Here is a 21,061-nt window from a genome sequence, read left to right on the forward strand (position 1 = left end):
AGAATGTATTATTTATACGTTATAAAAGGCTACAAACCTGACTCATAAATATGTACACTTTTTGGATTTCCAAAGGCATGTAATCATGTAATAAGCATAGTGGATTTGACCTATAATCTCTTTTAAAAAGTTCTTGCTGACAGCTACAGATTATTTACTCTCACTATCATTTTACCTCAACTGACCTATTCCTTATTCTACAGGAAAAGTTAAAGTTAGTAGCTGCTAATTTTCCAAATCACTTTAAAAAATAATCTGATCGTCACTTTGTCCTATTTGCTGTTTTTATTTTCTACTTCATAATTTGTATAGCATGCTAAAGACAGAGAAACAAAACAATAGGAATAAAAATTAACAGGTGTAGTTAGTATGCGTTACAATAAGCATATACTGTGTGAGTTTATTTCAGATTTTAATCCCAAGTGAACAGATCAGAGTCAGGCTATGGATGTGTATTTCTGTCATGATATCCAACAATCTGGGGATTAGAGCGAAAACAGTGGAGGTACTCGTTCACGTCTCTACTTCAAGACTTTAAAATGCACAACAAATTTAAAGCAATGACAAGCAATAAGCAGACAGTATATTTAAGTAACACAGTGCGTGTCATGACTGTGTCACAAAATGTCTATTAAAACCAAAACAGAAAGCACACATCCCCCAGAAAACAGCTAACTCATTCACCTGATTTGTTGCCAGACACCTCATTAAAACGTAGAATGTACTGATGAACCAGGGAGAAACCTGAATTGAATAAACAGAGATAAATGAATATACATCACATAATATCAGCATATTATGGCTGATATAACACCAGTGATGCATTATTTTGTACTCTTTGGGTTCATCTGAACATATTGTTACATGTCATGTGAGACGTTTACGTATAGACTCTTGAAGAAATTAATATGAATAATAAGGAAATGAACTACTGTACGTGATGATCTGGTTGCTAACTGGCCCGGGTTTTTGCCTCTTGTCCACATCTTGACTAGAGTTGAGAAAGCAAAATGTGATCTGAAAATCAAAAGACATCAATGTCAATAAAAATTTAGCTCAATGCAGATTTTATCATTCATTATAGTCTTTGCTCTGTATTATGATAGAGAAAAACTACTCATCTAATTACAAACCAAACAAAAGAACCTAGTTAAACTGACTAGGACTAAACGTGCTAGATCAGTTTAAATACTCGTCCCTGAAACATTAATATATTCAGTGATAAATATTACTTAAAAAATAGATGATGGTCCGTTTTTTATTTATTTATTTATTTTTATTTTTTTTCATGACTTCAGTGTTTGGAAATATAAATACTCAGAATAAGATAGCGGAAGTCTATTTTCAAATAGAAATCTGATAGTTTTACACGTAGTCACACATAAACAGAGATGAGTGGCTCACCTGTTTTCAGCTCTGTGCTCACGCCGCCTCACACAGGTTGATTGTTGTGGTATAAATCTGCTGCCTCTTAGGTTTTACAGACTTTGGGTGGATGTTTCTGGTTTGAAAGTCCTCGAGCTGCCTCTGCTGAGACGGTTTGATGCTGAATGCGGGTGGCTTATATTGTTAAGGAAGACGGGGGGGGGGGGGGGGTGAGAGGGACAGCGGGGGGATTAAGGCGTCTAGGGTGGAAAGATAAATAAGGAGTGGGGAGGGATTGCTGCTGGGTTTGTCTGTCATAATAATTACTGATGGCAAAATGCAAATCTTTAGAAGACAGCTGTCTTTGCTTTACTGGTTATTTTAGATTTAATTAAACACAGTTGTCACAAAGTCACTCTTAAGTCTTTCATAAAGAGTTTAGGTCACCTAAGCAAAGCATTAATCTGTGAAAATAATAGCAAATTGCTTGTTATTCATCAAAAAACATGCATTTTTGTCATTTCTGTGTCCACATAATGTGATTTCAAACAAAGAGCATGAACTATGCAAAAAGAATTGTAGAGGAGCAAGATCCCACTTTATATTATTGCTAAAGATTTGGATTTCAAAGCTAGTTAGTAGCTCTTACTTTCTAGTGAACCTCTACATTTTTATGAAACTGACTTTTTCCTTTTTAATCCACTCGCTTGTTTTATTAAACCTAACAGTTGCCTGGATACCATGAGAAATCACATGATGCTAACAAGGCACTAATCTGTTGGTATGCAGTGTACTTCTAACGTTGAGACACATTATGTAATCAAGGTTGTGTCATTTCTGTGGTACAGGCTCTTCCTCTAAAGTCTTTGATGCCAACTTGTTCTTGGAAAGGGACGGTCAAATGAAGAGCAAGGAGTTACTGACGAAGGTCAGTCAATAGAACGTTGAATATATTTGTCACATTAAGATTCAAACCATGTATAACATTGTCTTTGAAGTGTGAACAGAGAACAACTAAAAGTCATGCTAAAAGTAACCCATTGTAAGGCATTTTCAATCAAAGCATAATGAAGCAATCGGGGAGCGGTGTCTTAAAGTGAGATGAATAGTTTTTGATTAACCAGAAATAATTTTCTCAGTTTCAGTGTTTAACAATAGGAATTACAGAACATCATTTAAGGTGGACGCTTAATGAGATATCGAGCTTATAGAAAAGTTCTTGGAGTAGAAGTTTGTTTGATTTTTATATTATGAACGTCTACATTCATTTTGAGCCATTTTATTAACGTTAATCTAATTCATTGATGATTTGAGGCTTTCATTTATGCACAACGCTTTTACGATTCCAGAGCTTATAAGGCTTTATATGTTGACCCAAATATATTTCACAACAGCAGGTGATATACATTGGCGTCTAAATTAAACAGCCTTTGTTTTGACAGTTGCTTTTCAAAGTTCCTCTTGTGATGTAACAATGTTTAACTCCTGTTATGTTCTCTCCATGGAAACTTTTTCTTTGGACACATTAGGCATCATGTATCCAAAATGGGAATGCTTCTGACTGGTACCATAATTTATCACCTCAGGTTGGAGAAAGCTCCAGCTAACAGATGTACGTCCACAGCCCCCAGAATTTGACTGGTATAGACAAATTAAAATATATTGTTGTTCATCGGCATTAACAGTTAGTCATCAATCATTTCATCTTGTAATTTTATTTTTTTTTTACATTTTGTTACAGTACAATCAAAAACTTCTATGTATTTCACCAAATCAAAGCAAGACAATGACCATAAACATATGACCGTATTTATTTATTTTTTTCTGGTTTCTAATATAAAAAGTTCCCAAGATGTTATAGTCCCTGTGGCAGTGTAAAATACAGAGAACCATTTTTCACAGTGACTCGGTGAAAAATAGAACTCAAAATCTAACTAAATACTATCAATCTTTTATCTGGCCTGAATAATATACACCGTGTTAAACTATTAAATCTATGAGCACAATCCAAAAAAATCCAAGATCCCAATAGTGTGTGCATCCTGTCACGCTTGACCTTCCACATGCTGCACCTCTAATTCAATTGGCTCAAAAGACTTTTGAAATGGCCTGAGCTCACATAAACCACCTGGATTAGTTATTAAACCCCCGCTGCCAACTTTCCTTATATTGACAAAATGTCACGCAGCATAGCTTTCATTCCAGTCATGGCAAACCAAAGTGAGCTGCTGCTGAGGTGCTAACTAGACAGCTCGACTCATCTCTCTGTACTACAGATTTCTCTGTGGGCAAAACCTCAACTGTAGGACCTTGTTCCTCAAAGGTTTGATAGCCATGTTTAGCATGGTTCACTTGACACAGCCACATCTGTCAGATTTTTCATGCTTTAACTCTTGGAAATATTACAAAATGTTAAATACTGACTTGATTTTGCTGAATAGTTTCTGCTATGGATGCTGGAGAGTACATGAGTTTACTAGTACAGCCACAAAAGATGTAACGTCTTAGAAAAAAATTTATAATTTGTGTCACATACTGTGTTTCAGAAACTCATATAAATTCATTAGACATATAAATTAAAACGACAGTAACTAACAACAGATAGAGAGGAAGACTTTCAGCAGATACATAACAGAAGGCTGAATTTGCTGTATTTTATCATTTTGAACTTCAACATGTCTGTTTTGGAACAGGTTTGATATGGAATGGTTGGCAGTCTTTTGGAAATCTCAGAGATGGCAGCATAACTCCTTGGTTTGCAGTCACAGTAACGCAGAAAGATTGCTTTGTGACATTTCTCCTCCTTTTTCATGAGGATTTTGGTGGTCATTAAAACACTGTGTAATGTGTAATACATGCTTTTGTTCTTTTCTGTGCAAAGTGCTTGGGGGGTAGTTTCCACTTTCAATTTAATAGATTAGTTCAAGTGGATCCAAGAGGCATGGTATAATTACCATTGGCCAAGTCTATTTCGGTGAGACAGATTAAAAACAAAACCTCTCCCACCTCTGACATTTATCATATGATCAACAACTTCTTCAAGTCACATTGTTACATTTTAATGACACTTTGTTCTGTTTTGCTTTATTAGTAATATTTTTCAACAAAGCACTTACATTTTGCCAAAAAAATCTTTCACATAGAGCAATTTACTTTCCTCCTAAAACAATGTACTGATGGTGAGTCCCTGTTGCTGTCTCATTTTCTGTGTTTTTCAGAGGAAGCTCAAAACAGCTTGATATATTGAATCACTGTCACCCACCCTCAGCAGTATGTAACTTGCTGTCATGCAAAAGGCCTCGTTGCTTATCTTTTGTGAAAAGCTCCCTCTGCTTTCTGTTCCCAATGCTCTATATGGGATAGGGTGTTTCTGCAGCACAGACAACTTAATGTTAATTATTTCACTGCGATTGAAGTGTTTTAAAAGAAAATCAAAAAGTGTAAGAAGCAATTTAAAAAGATAGCTGTCAAAAGGTCTCTTTTTGGTTGCAGGGGAATTAGAGAGAACAAGACTTTCAGCAGATAACAGAAAGGCTGAATGGAATGCAAAAAAGTTTTTCTATTTTATCATATTGAACTTCAACATGTCTGTTTTGGAACATGTGGGATATGGAAATGTTGGCAGTCATTTGGAAACTCAGATTTAGGTCAATCTTGTGGATTATTTAGGGAATACACACAAAGAACTGCCTACAGGTAGTATTGGTGAAAAATATTGGGATGGCTCAAGTGAGATCCTGGACAAAGTTTAAAATTATCGGCTCCTGAGACTTTTTCTGTCATATAGTTAGTGTCTCTCTCTCAAATAAACTGTTTAAAAAATAAAAAAGCAATTGGTACCGCCTTAAACTGGGCATGGGATAGCAGAATGGAAGTTGATTTTGTATTGCACTGGCCTAGTCAAAGTACTAAATTCACCTCTAGTTAAATATGATAATAAAAGACCTATCCATAAATTAATGTACACAAACTTAAGTGAACAGATGTACTGTAAATATTTCACCAAATAACCAGAAGACAAATTCTTTAGCCAGTAGGATTAAAATGGGGCGTTAAAATCAAGAATACTGACATTTTAAGCCAAAAAAAAAAAAAACTGTCTTCACTAAATTCCTCTTTTTAAAATAATGACAGTGTAATACTTAATTGCATAATGATTCTCTGCAGCTCAATTTAACTGATTTAAGGATTTTATAAAGACCACATAAGTTTTTTTTTTTTTTCTTGTAATATGTTAAAGCTATAAAAGCTATGAAAAAAACCCCACATTTTCCTCTTGATTTCATAAATGGTAAAAAGCTCCCCCACTCACAAGAAAAAATCAAATCTGTGTGATAGGGGGATTCCCTGTAATGAATTCCTCTCTAAATCCTCATCACAGCTTTCTGATGGCCCATCTCCATGCCCATTACTCACAGCTCCAAATGCTCCAAGCATTATTAATTCTCCTCACTAACAAATAATCTGCGTGCTTTCAACACTCAGACTCCGGCTCTCTGATTGGTGCTTGTACACTCTCTCCGCAGAGCAATAGCGGAATGAATTCACTTGAGAGCTGACCTATTACAACAAAGCTTTACATACTTGAGAGCTTTATTCTGGGATGCAAGTAATGTTCTCCTGCAGAAATATAAGGTAGAGCACAGACATGTGTCGCAGAGGTGTCCTTGCTCTTGTCTTAGCTGGGATCAACACCAAGGTTATTGTACATTAAATGATATTGCATGCAATGAGTAACTTTTGCATATTTGAAAACAGAACTACAAATAGTGAGATTTCTGTTTTTCTGCTTGTTTCCTGGCAAGTAAATTAGCACAAACTTTTCTCTCACATTTTATAATCACAGTTTAGCTTGTTTTAGAGCATTTTCTTTTTGGATAGTCAAGGAATATATTTATTGTACTTTTGTAAGACAACACTTACAAAGAACAGTTTGTTTTTTTCAGTGAAACTAATTGTGTCTATATGCGATACAGTCTTAGAGATTCGTTTGTTATTATATGCAGTTATTTTATATGTCTTTGGACATACCTGACATGTTTCAACGTTGTACTTCTCTCTTCATCTGATGTCACAACAGCTTAGAAAAATGAACTGGCTTTATCAGCTTCAGATTGTTTGTGGTGACAATCTGACAATCTTTCAGTTGACAAAAAACATGTGCCAAATTTAATATCTCTAATTTAAAACAAAATATTTAACATAACCTGCAAGAAAATGTTTGGTGAAAAATATGTGATTACTGTATTGAGAAGTTTGGGTGATTTAAATCCAAAGTGTAACTTTTGAAATGTCCCTTAAAGAGGAAGCATTGTATTTCAGATGCATGGTGTAATGATTGAAACCCACTGATCCTGATAAAGTTGTCAGACACCAGACTGACTATTTGTAGGCATGATAATCCATGGATTATGCCACCATTAACATACAAGCTAATTTTAGATTTCTCAACAATGTTAAAATTTCAATCAAGTCTTGCATTTTTGTGCTGCATGATGTGAGCACAGTACATTGTTGAGAATGGCCTTTACAAATGTATATTTTTCATAAATATGAATACAGAAGCACTATTAAATTGCTTTTAAAATAATATAAACTATCTCGGTATGTTGCACTTTGGATTTTGATCTCTTTTTGGTTTTCCATATCATTTAACTTAAATGATTGAAATTTCTATTACTTTTTTTCAGTAAGTACCTTTTTGAAAATTGAATTGAGTGAACCCCTTTATATTGAAATTCAAGTAACTTTTTTCTCATTAATTCCACAAGATGGCAGTACATTTCCTTGGTTTGCAGTCATGGTAATGCAAAAAGATTTCTTTGTAACATTTTGACCTCGGTTTTCATGAACATTTTGTGTGGTCATTAAAGCACTTGTTTGTCTTTTTTTTCTTTTCTGTGCAAAGTGGTCAATCGGTTTCTATTTTCAGTGTAATAGATTAGTTCAAGTGGATTCAAGAGGCATGGTATAATTACCATAGGCCAAGTCTATTTCGGTGAGACAGATTAAAAACAAAACCTCTCCCACCTCTGACATTTATCATATGATCAACAACTTCTTCAAGTCACATTGTTACATTTTAATGACACCTATCTCTGTTCTGTTTTGCTTTATTAGTAAAGCACTTACTTATTTGCCCAAAACTGTTTTACATTTAGTCATCCATTTTCTCCCTAAAACAAACTATTGTTGGTGAGTCCCTGTTGCTGTCTCATTGTCTGTGTTTTTCAGAGGAAGCTCAAAACAGCTTGAAATATTGAATCACTGTCACCCACTCCCAGCAGTATGTAACTTGCTGTCATGCAAAAGGCCTTGTTGCTTGCCTCTTGTGAAAAGCTCCCTCTGCTTTCTGTTCCCAGTGCTCTACATGGCTTCTGCACCTATCTGACTATTAGATATAACTGGTTTAACCCAAAAATATTCAATGTTTATTTAGGATGGGGACTGTTCATTTAGTTTGCTAATCAAAAATGCTTATTCCATAAAAACGAGATAACTGTGTTTGTTGTGTTATTTTATTTTATGAAAAAAAAAACAAAAAAAAAAACGAACGAACAAAAAAACTAGAAATGATAAATCGGTTAAATTAAACTTGCAGTACAAAATGTTCCAAAATAACATTTTCTTCTAGTACAAATAATACATTTCTGAAAAGGTTTCAGGCCAAACAAAAAAGTGGTTATCTTGTTGTTACTGGAGTTGTTATAAACTGTCTGTCGGTGCTGGCTGATGGTTCAAAAACAAGTAAACAAATATTAACTGCAGTCATTAACAACATATATTGATATTATCATTGACATTAAAAAAAGAAAAACAAAATCATTCTAATATATCTTACTTTATTTCTTTGCATCAGGTTCCTTGTATATTCTCCTTGCAATCAATCCCACAAACACAATAGTCACCCAATTAAGAGAGGAAAAAGAATAAGATTTTCTCACAGTTAGCTTCATTGTTCTGTAAGATCACGTCTTGGCCCACCCGAAAAACGACACAAAGCAGATCTGAATTTCTCAATTTTGAAACAAGTTGAGGGCAGCATTTCTAACTAACTGACTGTAGTTAAGCATGGACTTTTAATGAGAAATCCAGCATTTTAGTTTATATTTTTTTCCCATGAGCTGAGTTCATATAGAAGATAAATTTGTTGTGTTTACTGCATGTTACCAAGATCTCTGATCCTTGATAATTAGTTGCCTGTTTCTTTCACTGTAATTTACATAGATATATCATAAATCTATCCATTTTGCATGGATGACTCATTATTTAATTTTAAACAAAGTGAATCAGGGAGACATTATCAGCACAATTATGGGTGGGAAATCACCATCAAGGAGGGATTTGTGAATCATGTGCAAAGTCTGGCTTGCACATGCATTACAGGTGCCAAAACTGTCCAGCCGTACATTGCCCAAGCTACATTATTTTTAGGCTGTGATGATTCTAAACTAAATATTTCATGACTCCCAAACTGTTGACTTAAACAGATGGCCTAGATTGAAAATCATCCATGTTGACTGGCAGGAAAGACGGCTTACATAAATGGCATAACCAACAAAATGAATGGTGAGATATAACCAGGTTCCATTATTTTCTTGTGTTTTTCGATAATCATCTAAGAAGGAAGTCTCCAGAGAAAAACAGCTTAATGATAGGTATTATAAAACTGTTTTCTTTCAGTCACAATGCAACAAAAACCCTAATAGAGCTACTTACTAAACCAAAGGCAAATTACAGTCAACTTCAATTAATTAAAATATGCACTGCAATGTTTCCTCACTGCTATTGCTAATCTACAACCAAAAACAGACTAGAGTTCTAAAACAGCGCAGAAAAGAAATGTTATCATTCACAACAGCTCCTTCTGTTCGCTGATTGGCCCAGTTGAAATTGAGCTGGAAATCAAGCTCAATGGGAGAAATCTTTAACCGTGTACTGAACAGACATGAGAATTGTTCTACATAAAAAGGTAATGGTCAGGCTAGGTCTAAGAGTCCTTTAGGTTCCTTTTGGCAGACTACAGACAGGCTGCCATGTGCCTTTTATTATGGAGCGATTTTCATTTGACCACTTTACCTGATTGGTGGATAGCAGAGATGGTTGTCTTCCTGGAAGAGCAGAGAGTGAGGCGGGGAATTGAAGCCTCACTACATCATGATTCCTTTCAGACATTTAATTTCACTCCATATCAATCTTTAAACAGTTTGACTTTATCATCAGCTTTCAAACAGCAGGGTCATTTATGATTCCAGTGGTGAACCATATCTATACATAAAGGCAAGGAGCCCTGTAAGCCAACTTAAATCTTAAAGTCTGCGTTTCATCATAGCTTTCTCACCAACACATTCCTCTCCCTGGAGGATCACCAGGATGATGTGTACCACAGACTGAGACATTAAACATGACAAAGTGTGAGGCAATCAGAGTGGTTTCTGTAAACGTATAAATACAGTGGTGATACCTGTGCCTATTTCTATGTGATGGATGCATTGAAACATCCATTGCACAGACATTGGTTACTGGTGGACCTTGCGAATGGGAGAATAAAGAAGAAAATTCAAAGGGCCTGATGTATTGCACTCTTCCGCTACAACCTGCAGGATAGACGGTTTCTATCAGCCACCAGCTCCTAATCCTGTTTCCTAACCCCTAGAGCGCAGAGGAACATGCTTCAATACAGCTCACACGCATGAGCACTCCACAGTCGAACATGTCTTGAGCATTTAAAATAGCGGTATTGGTGTGTGAACTTTATTTGATGTAACCATGGCTACCAAGAATGAAATTTAGTCAACTCTTGACCACATCTCACATTGGTCTTGGTGATATTTCATTTTTTCTTTTCTCTGTGGTTACCATTGATAATCATAAAACAATGTTGATCAGCTGTCTCAATCAAATACACTTTGATGAGTGATGAGGTGCTTTGCTTTTTACCATGTGTGGTTGAATGTGAGAGCGCAGAACATGAAGCAGGACTTAGTGTGTGTGTGTGAGAGTGATTTTACAAATCAGATTTTTTTTTTTTTTGCCATACATACACTTTTAGTATGGTTCCTGTGCAATAATTTATAAATGAGACTCCTGGTGACTCCAAATTTATTGCATCTACAAGTAGTGGAGGCCAATGTGCTCATTTGGAGCTACAAAATAGTCTGTATCTGTCCCCAGATTTATGCATCAAGAAGGTCTTGGGGGTCTACAGACAATTCCTTTGATTTCATGCTAGGTGTTTGTGTCGTCCACTTCCTGCTTTTGGAGTTGTTTCCTGTCTGCTTGGTATCCACATATGCTTTAGATTCATGCCAAAGTTCACTTCAACTGAACCAAGAACTAGGTTTTTAGGTGGACCAGAGTTTGTTGCTTTGGTTCGCATCAGAGTCGAATTGGACATCCACACTTGAGCTTCATAAGAAAGGGTGTGGATTCTTGTGCAAATGTAATTTCGAGGTTTTCTATTTTTTCAGAAATTTGCAAGGATTAAAAATCTTTTTTCCACACTTTCTCTATGGGGTATTTGTGAATACTTTCTGAGAGCACTGTGTACATTTCTGTTATACTTATATTTAAATCTTAATGTTTCTGTGTAAGTGTTTAAAGAACTGTCAGATTGTAGCTGCTAATGTGTGGAGACTGAGGTTCTTTATCTCACAGCAAGTCCTCGTCCATCAACTGTCACATCACGCTTTAGCGGGACAGCGATACTTAACTATCAACTTAACAAGATGTCACAGTAGCAGCGGTGTAAACAAAAAAAAAGGACAGGGAAACACTGCCAGTCTTTCAACCACTACTTAATGGCACAGCAGCAGAAGATTATTTTAATATGGAAGGTAAGATATTCGGCTTTCTGAAGACATGACCCAACATCCTAAAAGCTTTGTCAAAATCATAGATTGAGCTATCACCATTGTGTTAACTTTTAGAGAATGGCTTGGACCTTATGTATTAATGTTCGGCGCAATATTTTGCCTCCAAGTTGGCATAATCTAAAATTAATTTTGCATGAAAGTGTGTGGTTATCTACACAAACTTTTGACCAGCACTGAAAAAGTGTTTACAGCAGCGCAGGCATTTTTAGGAGGCAATAATAATGATGTTTGCGTTGCTGTAAACACTTTTTTACTGCAGGTCAAAAGTTCCAAAAATTAGAAAATTTAAGATGTGACTCCATTAAGTACAGCACTTTTTCAAATAATAAAAAAACTAGGAATCTAATACTTACATAATACTTATATAATACTTATACTAATGTGAATATACTGTATGTCACAACAAGGTGAAGTATTTCCAGTGCCAAGTGACTTGGCAGGCTTAGTAGCTGAAAAAACTATATTAGAAAAACAAACTATGTTCACAAACAAGTAGTTCTACTTTAGTTCAAACCGTGTTTGTGTCTGTATGTCATGCATTTTTTTTTGTTTTTCTTCATTCAGCGAAGTTACCCGGTGTGTAGAGTATCCAGAAATTTTCCTCAAAAGTAGCCATACTGCATATAAATATTACTCAAGTAAAAGTAAAAAGTGCAGTAAAACTATTCCAACAAGATGCTGAAATAAATGTAACTGAGTAAATGGTTACTATTCACTTCTGCAAGAGACACATCTACAAGCTTGTGCATCACAGGTGCCCATTGAAGGCATCAGTATGCTGCAGTTCCTTTGCAAACGGAGCATTTTAGCAGGATGTGGCTGGCAGATTGGGAGTGTCATAGTCGTCCCTCAGTGGAGCCGTGGCAGCTGTACGGGACGGGAGGATCCGTATGTTGGCCAGATCCATAAGGTTCCCCAACACTGCAGTGGAACAGGCAGAAATTAAACTGCACTTTTTAAACATGAGCCAATCTCCTAATGTAATGGTGAGCAGATATTACTGTAAGGGCACAGTCTGGAGGGGAATGTGCCTTTATCAATGGAGAACATTTCCATTTTGTAAATGTAGAATTTATATCTGATGCATAAAATGCTTAAGAAAGAGTAGCATGATGGCATGGTTCAGCTGTGGAGTATTTGATTTTCAAACTAACTCCAAACTTTTTTTTTCTTTTTTTTTTTTGCTGAAAACTAATTTGTTCAGACAAGCATTTTTACATTCATCAACGTGTAACATTCTAAATTTTCTTCTTTGCTTTTCATTTCGAATGCTTTGCTCTTAATTTTATTGCTTTCTTTTTTGTATAAAGATGACCTTGTGTGCCCTGAAGGCACCTTTCGAATAAACTCTATTATTATTATTATTATTATTATTATTATTATTAGTAGCAGTAGTTGGAAAGAGACTCAAGTGGAGGCCGTTGTTATGGTTAGTCAGACATATGGTGGGAGCATTTCAGGTATTTCTACTCAGTTCACCGTAAATATGGATTGAAAAAGGACTACATGTCTACGCACGGTTTTAGACATCAGAATCTTTTTGTTTGTCAACTTATAGATTTGCTGCCTGCCACAAACTTGCAGTTTGAAAGGTGCATACTCTTTTATGCGTGAGCCCCTGAGGGATGATTCCATTCATCAGCGCAATTATTGAAACTGTTAAATAGTTGAAACATTATTAATTCTTCCAGTCTTCCAGACAAAGCAGCGGCCAACTGCTTCGACGTTTTCCAGTCTGGCTTCCACTCTCACATTTATTGAAAAAAAACAATATTTATTATATTTAATATTTCAAGAGTCAACAGAGATAAATGTATTTTTATTTCAGTCAACAGAAATCTAGTTCAGAAAGAGGCTCCATTTAAGAAAACATGTCAGAAGCATCCTTCTTTTTTTTCTCATCTTTTTCTCATCTGTCACAATCTTAAATGGCTTAATCTGTCAAGAAAAGTAAAATAAAATAACTGTCAACACTATTTTTCCTTTACTCATCTGTTCCCCTCATTGGCTACAATGATTAGTCCGATCTAGCACTTTCCAGTCAAATTCTCACCCTTCAGTTCCACCTGACAACCTAAAGTAGCCATAAATAGGTTGGTGCTCATTTATTGTGTAAGCCCTTGGTTGCTGTTGCTCTCCTTGTAAAGATGCCACAACTCTTATTTATAGTTTATTACTTAAAATATATTGGGAAAAATAAAGCCTTTGGTTTTTAATAATGATCACAGAATTTTATCTTAAGTTGGATTTTTAATTAATGATAGCTCTGACCTGCAGCGTTTCACTTCCTCCTGTCACAAAATTGACTGCGTGGGGACTTACATTACCAGCCTGCAGAAAAAAAATAAATAAAAAAATGATATATACCTAGCTGATAACACATTGCATTTTATGTCATTTTTGCTTCCACTGTCAGCATTTCTTTCCTTTTAATATTTAGTTGTACTCAGGTAAATGAGGTAGATAAGTCGTATCATTGTAGTGAGAAGGATGTTATTCCTGAAACATTTGCATTTAATCTTGTTTCCATGTGGGGAAAAAAATCTAGCTACTAAAATGTTGTATTTAATAATGTGTGTTTATGATGGTCAGCTTCCACCCTGTCATTATGAAACATCCTTACCAGATGTGAAAGGCATTTACAGTTTGATACATTTTTATGATTCAGAACTATATTTCCCCTGCATTGATATTTGCAAATTGAGAGGATTCCTGCAGGCCTATTAGACAAGCAAATGGGGCCAATTGTTTTCAAAAGATAATGAGCCACAGTGCCAGCCCAGTGACATGGTACAGTAAATTGTGAAATGGGTAGAAAATGATAATTTCTTGTGTGCTGATGGATCTGAACAGCTAAGTCTGTCTCACAGCTTAATAGACCAAAATTTTGGTGTATTTCTTAAATATGGGATTGCTTATTATCGGTGCTACTCATTATGTGGCGTTACAGAAGACTGGAAGTTATAGGTGCTGTGCTGCCATTTTCCTTGGAAAGAACGTAAAATCTTAAAATTAAAAAGGAAGTAAAAGAAATGTTGGCAGCATGGCTCAGCATGTGGAGTCTAAATTATTCACTTAATAAATTAGAATATTATTGAAAAGTTAATTTATTTCAGTAACTCAATTCACTAAGTTAAAGACATTATATTGATTAATTACACCCAGACTGATGTTTTCATGCCTTCATTTTCTGTTAATTATGATGATCTTCCACTTACAGCTAACATTACATCAGGCCAATAAAAACAGCATATTTAAATATAGGATTAATGAAATCTATGTTTATCATCTGTGCAAAGTTTATTTTCTAAACGTACTTTTGAATCAGACAAATGAGCCTTGTCGGATTGCATATTTTGATTTACTAAAGTATAGCTTATGCATAATGTATATGAGTATTTCAAAATACATTTTGCAGATCTTCTTCAAAATAAAAGGCTTATAGATAATAGATATAATAGATATCCCAGATTTCACTTCCTTAAAACTTAATTTGGCATGAAACATGTAATTCTGTTGCTCTTTCAGAATAAATCTCACATATTCTTCTTATGGTGGAATAAGGTCCTGTTACCATGTTAGTTAATGCTAATGCTAATACTAACAACCATGATTAGCATTTTAGCTAATGACAGCATAGAAGCAGTTATCATAAATTAATAATTTGTTGTTAGCTATTAAGCTCCATGTGTTTAGCAAACAAGTCAGTGTTTGACAGTGGTGGTTATTTGCACTAACTCTAAACATGAGTTTTGCTAATATGGTGCATCAACATAATATTTAGCAGAAATTAAGGCACTAAGGCTGAAAATATCAAAATGTGTTATATAATACTGAAAGTAGTTAAACTCACTAAAGACTTCATATAAATTGCATGGGGCAAATACTTTGAAAATACTTTTAAGTTTAAACCTAAACTAAGCTGAGACTTAGTTTATTTCTTGTTAGTGTTTCTCTAAAAAGAAATACTAACTGTACTTAGAACTTGACAGAAACAAGGTCTCAAACTCAATAGTCATAAAGACAAAGATTTAATGTTTGACCTGAATCTTACCACCATAAAGTTGTGATTATATTTTCTATAAAATGAAGACTTTGGTATCAGCCACAGGCTGTAAACAAAGACGCAAAGCCCATTTGTCAGTTTTCACAACTACACGTTCAAACATACATTTAAGTAACGCTTTTATTCTTCTTTAATTATAAATGTTGATGTTCCACGATAAAAGGTATATTGATTTTCAAGACCAAAAAGCACCAGTGACTGGCCAGGGGACAATTTTCTGCAAACAGAACGAGTGAGAAGCAAGAAATTGTGATGACATGTTTTGCTTCAGTGCGTCGTTCTCTCCTTATCATTATCTTTCTTCCCTCGGTCTGTCAAACAGACAAAAATGCCAACATACATATTCTGCAACCATAAAGTCAAATACACATTTTTTTTTACTTATGTTATTTCATAAAACCTTAACCAAACTACAAGTTATTCAGTTCACTGTATGATTTATTTTTTTTAGTTAAATTCTACCAACACGCTCTTTTAGGCTAACTGAAGACCAGATATGAGCTGCCACATTCTTCTGCAGCAAAAGATATACATTTTTGAAGTAATTATGAATTTTGCCATAATCACAAACAGCATTTTTTTTAGTGAATAGGAAAATTACAACATATTTAAGTCAACATGTTCAAATAATTGTGGATCCCTTTTAAAAGCACCCTCACTGCTCACTGGAGAGCAGTGAGGGTATTGCAGTAGGCAAGTCAGGAAATATTATTATTATTATTATTATTATTATTATTATTATTATTATTATTATTATTATTATTATTATTATTATTATTATAAATATTATAGACTGCAGCAGGAGCTGGATGGCATTTTATGTAAGCATGGCTGTATTATGTTGAGCAATGCCAAGTGGCACAATTCAGTGATTCAGTGATATAAGCAACCTGACTGAAAAAAAAAAAAGAACAAGAATCAAAACTGAAAAGGACCAGTTGAGGTCCAGACAATGACCTGAGATTAATTATGTTATGGGATTTTAAGGAATCTGTGAATTCATGAAGCGGCAGCAAATTTTATTTAAGTTAAGCAAAGCTGTGAAGAAAGGAGGGCAGCACAGGTTGGATCTGTTGACTCCCAATCAACAGAGATTCTTTCCTAAGCAACTTGTGTGATTCTGTGGTCAGCAATGTCTTGCCACCAGCTTGCAAAGCATTGCAAAAAAAAAGTCATACAAACCCGAGTACTTCAGATCAGTGATATTGGTTCAAAATGTAGAATGATGGCACGTAATTAGTTTTTCCCTTAGTTTTGTAATGTCTTTTTCCACATGATTGTATATGTTGGCAGGCTTGTGTGGCGTAGTTTGTAAATGCAAAATAGAGAAGGCCTTTGGAAATATGTTTCTCAATTGTGTATATTTCAGTGAATGGATGTGTAAATGGCTCATAATAGAGCTGTATGGAAAGAGTGATCCACTTGCTGATGTTAAAGTTCACAAGTAAATTCTGCCATTGGAAAATTCAAGTGGCGGTTGAATGAAATGTGACTGCACTCCACAGACTGGCATACAAATGCCCCCCATCTGTGGTCTCGGGGAAGGAATACTTCAGAATAAATCGACAGAAATGATATGCTGCTGTCAGTCAGCAAGAGCACTTCAGAGGCACCAGGGGAATGTGTTTTGTGGCCTCTCTGTCACTTAGAGTGGATGCTTCCTCTACAGCCCATTTACCTCTCATCTTCATGATGGGTTTGAACGTAGAGCTAGTGTCTTCAGCCTCAGTTGCTTTGGGTACGTGTTTCAAAAGTTGATGCAGACTTTTGTTGTCAAAGTGAATGCCGGGCGAGCAGCACGTGACTGTTTTCCATAAGCGCGCACGCAATGTTGCCTTGTTTGATTTGCCATCTACGGTTGCAGCGTTGAGCAACTTCACGCTCAACTCCAACGGGTTCTGAGCTAAATGTAAACAAAGCATAATGTTGAAATGAAGAATTCTGCACTTGTCACAACTGCAGCAGGATCTGGCCAGCTAAGCATTGTAGAATATTCCATGAGTCCTACCATGCATTAGCGCGAGGCCGGAGGAAAATCTGTTGGCATCTGTAAAAACCAACATTGAAGCAAAAATTGTTTCTGCAAGAGACAGGTAAATGGCTCTTGCAGCCTCTCTCTGAAATCTTTCTGCTGAAAAAAAGTGAGCTTTTGTTCATTCTGATTCAAAGGGTAGGATGTTAGAGGTTTTTTTTTTTTTTTTTTTTTTTTTTGCCAAACTGTTGTTTAGTAACCAAAACGAGGTTATTAAGCAATTAAGGAAAACCAGGAAAAACAGAAACCTGTGCTGCTCTTCTTATGTAACAGATCTATTCCCAAATATTTAAGACTTTTACTGAATAAACTCTTTTGGATTCACATCAACGCATTCCGTCACATATTTACTTTCGAACTACTAAATGAAATTGATTTTAAGGTGACTTATTTGTCAAGATTTATTTTCTTTTCAAATTACCCATCAGTAATCTAAGAAATATTTCTGGCTACCAGCTTATTGTGCATCCAATCCTTTGAAGACGGGTCGTAATTTACTTCTACTGCGTCGTGTGTGTTTTGTGGCTTCTCCAATAATAAGAGAAACCCCCTTTGGCTCCGTCTGTCGGCAGACCAGAATCGACAGCCTTCTGAGTGGCAATTCATTGAAGAGGGAAGCTTGTATTTGTAGAGCGGGTATTAAAGAGAAATAACTTGAAATGACAAAACATTCCAGAGGCTGTGCAACGGTGATATCCAATGAAATCTCACACCAGGATGTAAACACGGCTGCCAACTTTTAGGTAGTTTCAATTAATTGGACACAACAAATAAGTAAATAGACTTGGGTGTGTGCTACAATTGTCAAAAACAGCTGTCAATAATAATAATATTTCATTACATTTTTAACACAACACTTCTACACAGGTTAAGAAAAGTAACATAGAAATACGATTAAAACTCATTATCGCCTGTTTTCTTTTTTTTCTTTTTCTAAGACAATACACGTAAGATCGATCTCAATTAATGAGAGTCCCATTTAAAGTACGGGAAGGCGTTGCTTTTGATATTCTTTTTTTAAATAATTTTTGTTCCTTTAGATTAAGGCACAAGACTAATGACATTGCCATAGGCTCACTCCTTCTCTTAATATATTTTGTGATTAAAAACCACTTGAGTTTTTGCTTCTACAGCCTTTAATAACTCCTTTTTTAACACAACTCTGTCTGAAATCTCACTGACTCAGCAGAAAGGCAAACATACAAGGCAGGTATAATTTTACAATAATATTTCATATTTATTGGGAAAATAAGCCACAGAAATCATATTAATTGATTTTTTTCTTAGAATCATAACAAATGCATCCTCTTTAGCTGCAGACAGAGCAGAGCTTGCCTGTGAAATCATAGTAATGAAAAGAGTCAATGCTCAGGGACATGGGAGTGCGCCTTCTGTGATTAACTGGAGCTGAACTGTGAAGGCCTGCAGGGCCTTGCAAAGCAAACATACTGTGAAAGTAACGTTTTCAAATCTACAGTGGTAAAGATAAGACAGACAGACACAGAGTGAAAGCCTGTGATGAACTGGTGACCTTTTCTGACGTGCTGGAAACGGTAGCAGGGACTACCCCTTCACACGATTCAATAGGTATGAAAAATAAATGACTTTTCTATTTTTCATCGAGACTAATGCCTCCTTACAGTACATTAAGTTCTTCACACCAGTAGGTGATGGGAAATGTTTGGTATTCCACAGTGAGCTCTTGTAGATTCATGATTCTCTTCTCTCTGGAAATGCTACCAAGTTATAATCAACTTTATATGAATAGGGAATATAAAATAAACTATTGGTAGCTTCAAATATTATTTACAGCTGTGCAATATTAGGAAAAGCAGTGACTACAATATTGTTGGTGAATATTGTGATCATACTGCAGGTTACCCACATTTTGTAAACTTTAAACTTTAAAGTAAACTTTAGCATTTACCAAACTAAAACTGATATCCATGAAAGGCCATCTAACTGGCCTTATCTATGGTGCTGAACGCCAAGTTATGCATCTAAGCAGTTCATCGCAATTCCGTTAAAACTGCAATGAGAAGTGGGATTTGATGTACTTTTTTATGCAGCATAATTTTCAGTGCTTCGCTTAAGCCGACTGTGAAATTGATTTTTATTATTTAGGAGTTAGGAACAGTTGAGATTATTTATGTTTTTGAGAATTTGGTGAACAAAACCCCCCTGATATTTCTGTCTATTTAGAATAAAAATGGTGGGCATTTTTCAATCAAATTCTTTTTTATTTGCGCTGAATTAAAGCCAGTCCATGGCGCGCTCTACGTTCACTCATTTGCAGCAGGAAATAAGCATCAGGTCCCCACTGCAGCCTTGAACAGGACTGTGTTGGTATAGTTGTGAGATGAATGAAGTATGCCTTCCTTGCACAGTCACCAATCTTATACTTGACTGACCATGTTCCTATGCAATATCTATCTCCGAATCTTATGAATGCATTATTTTTTCACTAGGGACCTTTTCACAGTTGACGAAGACCCAAACTGAGATATGAAGAGGATCATATCGCAGTAAAGTCTTTGGTGATAACGGACTAGGGGTGCCACACAAGAACAAAAATGAAGAGGGATAACCTGACAAGATATCTTGAGGGAACAAAGTAACCAAACTGAAAAGAGCCAAGCATATAACAATGCTTGTTTCTTCTTCATCAGCCAGCTTCTAAAGGTCTACAACCACCCCTGTCATTGCAGGTTAATGCTGAGTAAGGTCTTCACAAACGTTACATAGAGGTTCAGTTGCTGGAGCTACTGCCTTGCAGCAAGAAGTTATTGGACTTGAGCTCCGGCCAGAAAGTTTTTGTGTGGCATTTGCATTTTATCTATTTGTTTATAGGTTCCTTTCAAACCTATTAAGCAAATATTCAAATATTCCAGCGTCCTCATTGAAAGAACCTGAGTAGTTGACATTCTCTCAATGCTGTTTACTGGGTAATTGCATTCCTACCAGATCTGTTAGCAGCTATGGGTTGAAAGGTTAAACTGGGCATTCTGAATCTCATAAAGGACAATAAAAGGATACATATTGTTTAGTTTAAAAAGAAACAGAACTTCTTGCAGTTAATGGGTTTTTTTTTTTGGTTTTTTTTACACAATCAGTTCTTCAAACCTGGTGTCACTGATTGTAGGAACCAGGAAATCCCCCCAAAATGGTTATAAGAAGATTATACAAATTTTTGGACAGCAAATGTTTGTAAAATGTGAACTGGACAAAGGACCTAAGAACTAGTCAATTCTTATACTAAATTTAAAAGAAATTACAAACTGAACAAAAGTTGTGATCAAGGACATTTGGGAGCAGCCGTGTTGATAGAGCTGAAAGCAAGATAAACCAGATAAACAGAGTGAGGGAGAAACGCAAGGATAAGACATAAAACAAACAGTAACATTGTTAATGCTACCTAGCAGCCATGAATATATTTACATTGGTCTGGAGCAGACGAGCACATCAAAATGTAACATCATGAATGAGTAACCACTATTTGAGGGGTACTGAAATGATGTAACGAGAGAGGAGAGCTGCATTGTTTATCCAGACCAGAGGAACTAAAGTTCAGCCAGCCAGTTTTTCATCCTGTCTGGTGCCACTGTGCACCAGCAGGTTCATAATAGCTCTCTTTAATGAGGGATATGATATACCTCTGTCACTTTATTGGCAGAACTTGGATTTCTTCCCAGTGCAGACGGCCATTATTCACTGGAAAAGAAG

The 21,061-nt window shown here is 35.7% G+C and overlaps 1 protein-coding gene across 1 annotated transcript in view; it reads right to left on the bottom strand.

The window, feature by feature from the left end:
* Positions 1–12,045: 12,045 nt before the first annotated feature.
* The window catches only part of LOC106904389 (metabotropic glutamate receptor 4-like), a 73,490-nt gene continuing 64,474 nt past the window's right edge, over positions 12,046–21,061 (bottom strand). The window contains exon 9 of the mRNA XM_014968717.2: positions 12,046–12,161. Within this exon, the coding sequence (XP_014824203.2) occupies positions 12,046–12,161 (116 nt within the window). The remainder of the gene's footprint in view (positions 12,162–21,061) is intronic.

Source organism: Poecilia mexicana, unplaced genomic scaffold (genome assembly GCF_051168715.1).
Source record: "Poecilia mexicana isolate PSO_F unplaced genomic scaffold, ASM5116871v1 scaffold_7, whole genome shotgun sequence".
NCBI lineage: Eukaryota > Metazoa > Chordata > Actinopteri > Cyprinodontiformes > Poeciliidae > Poecilia > Poecilia mexicana.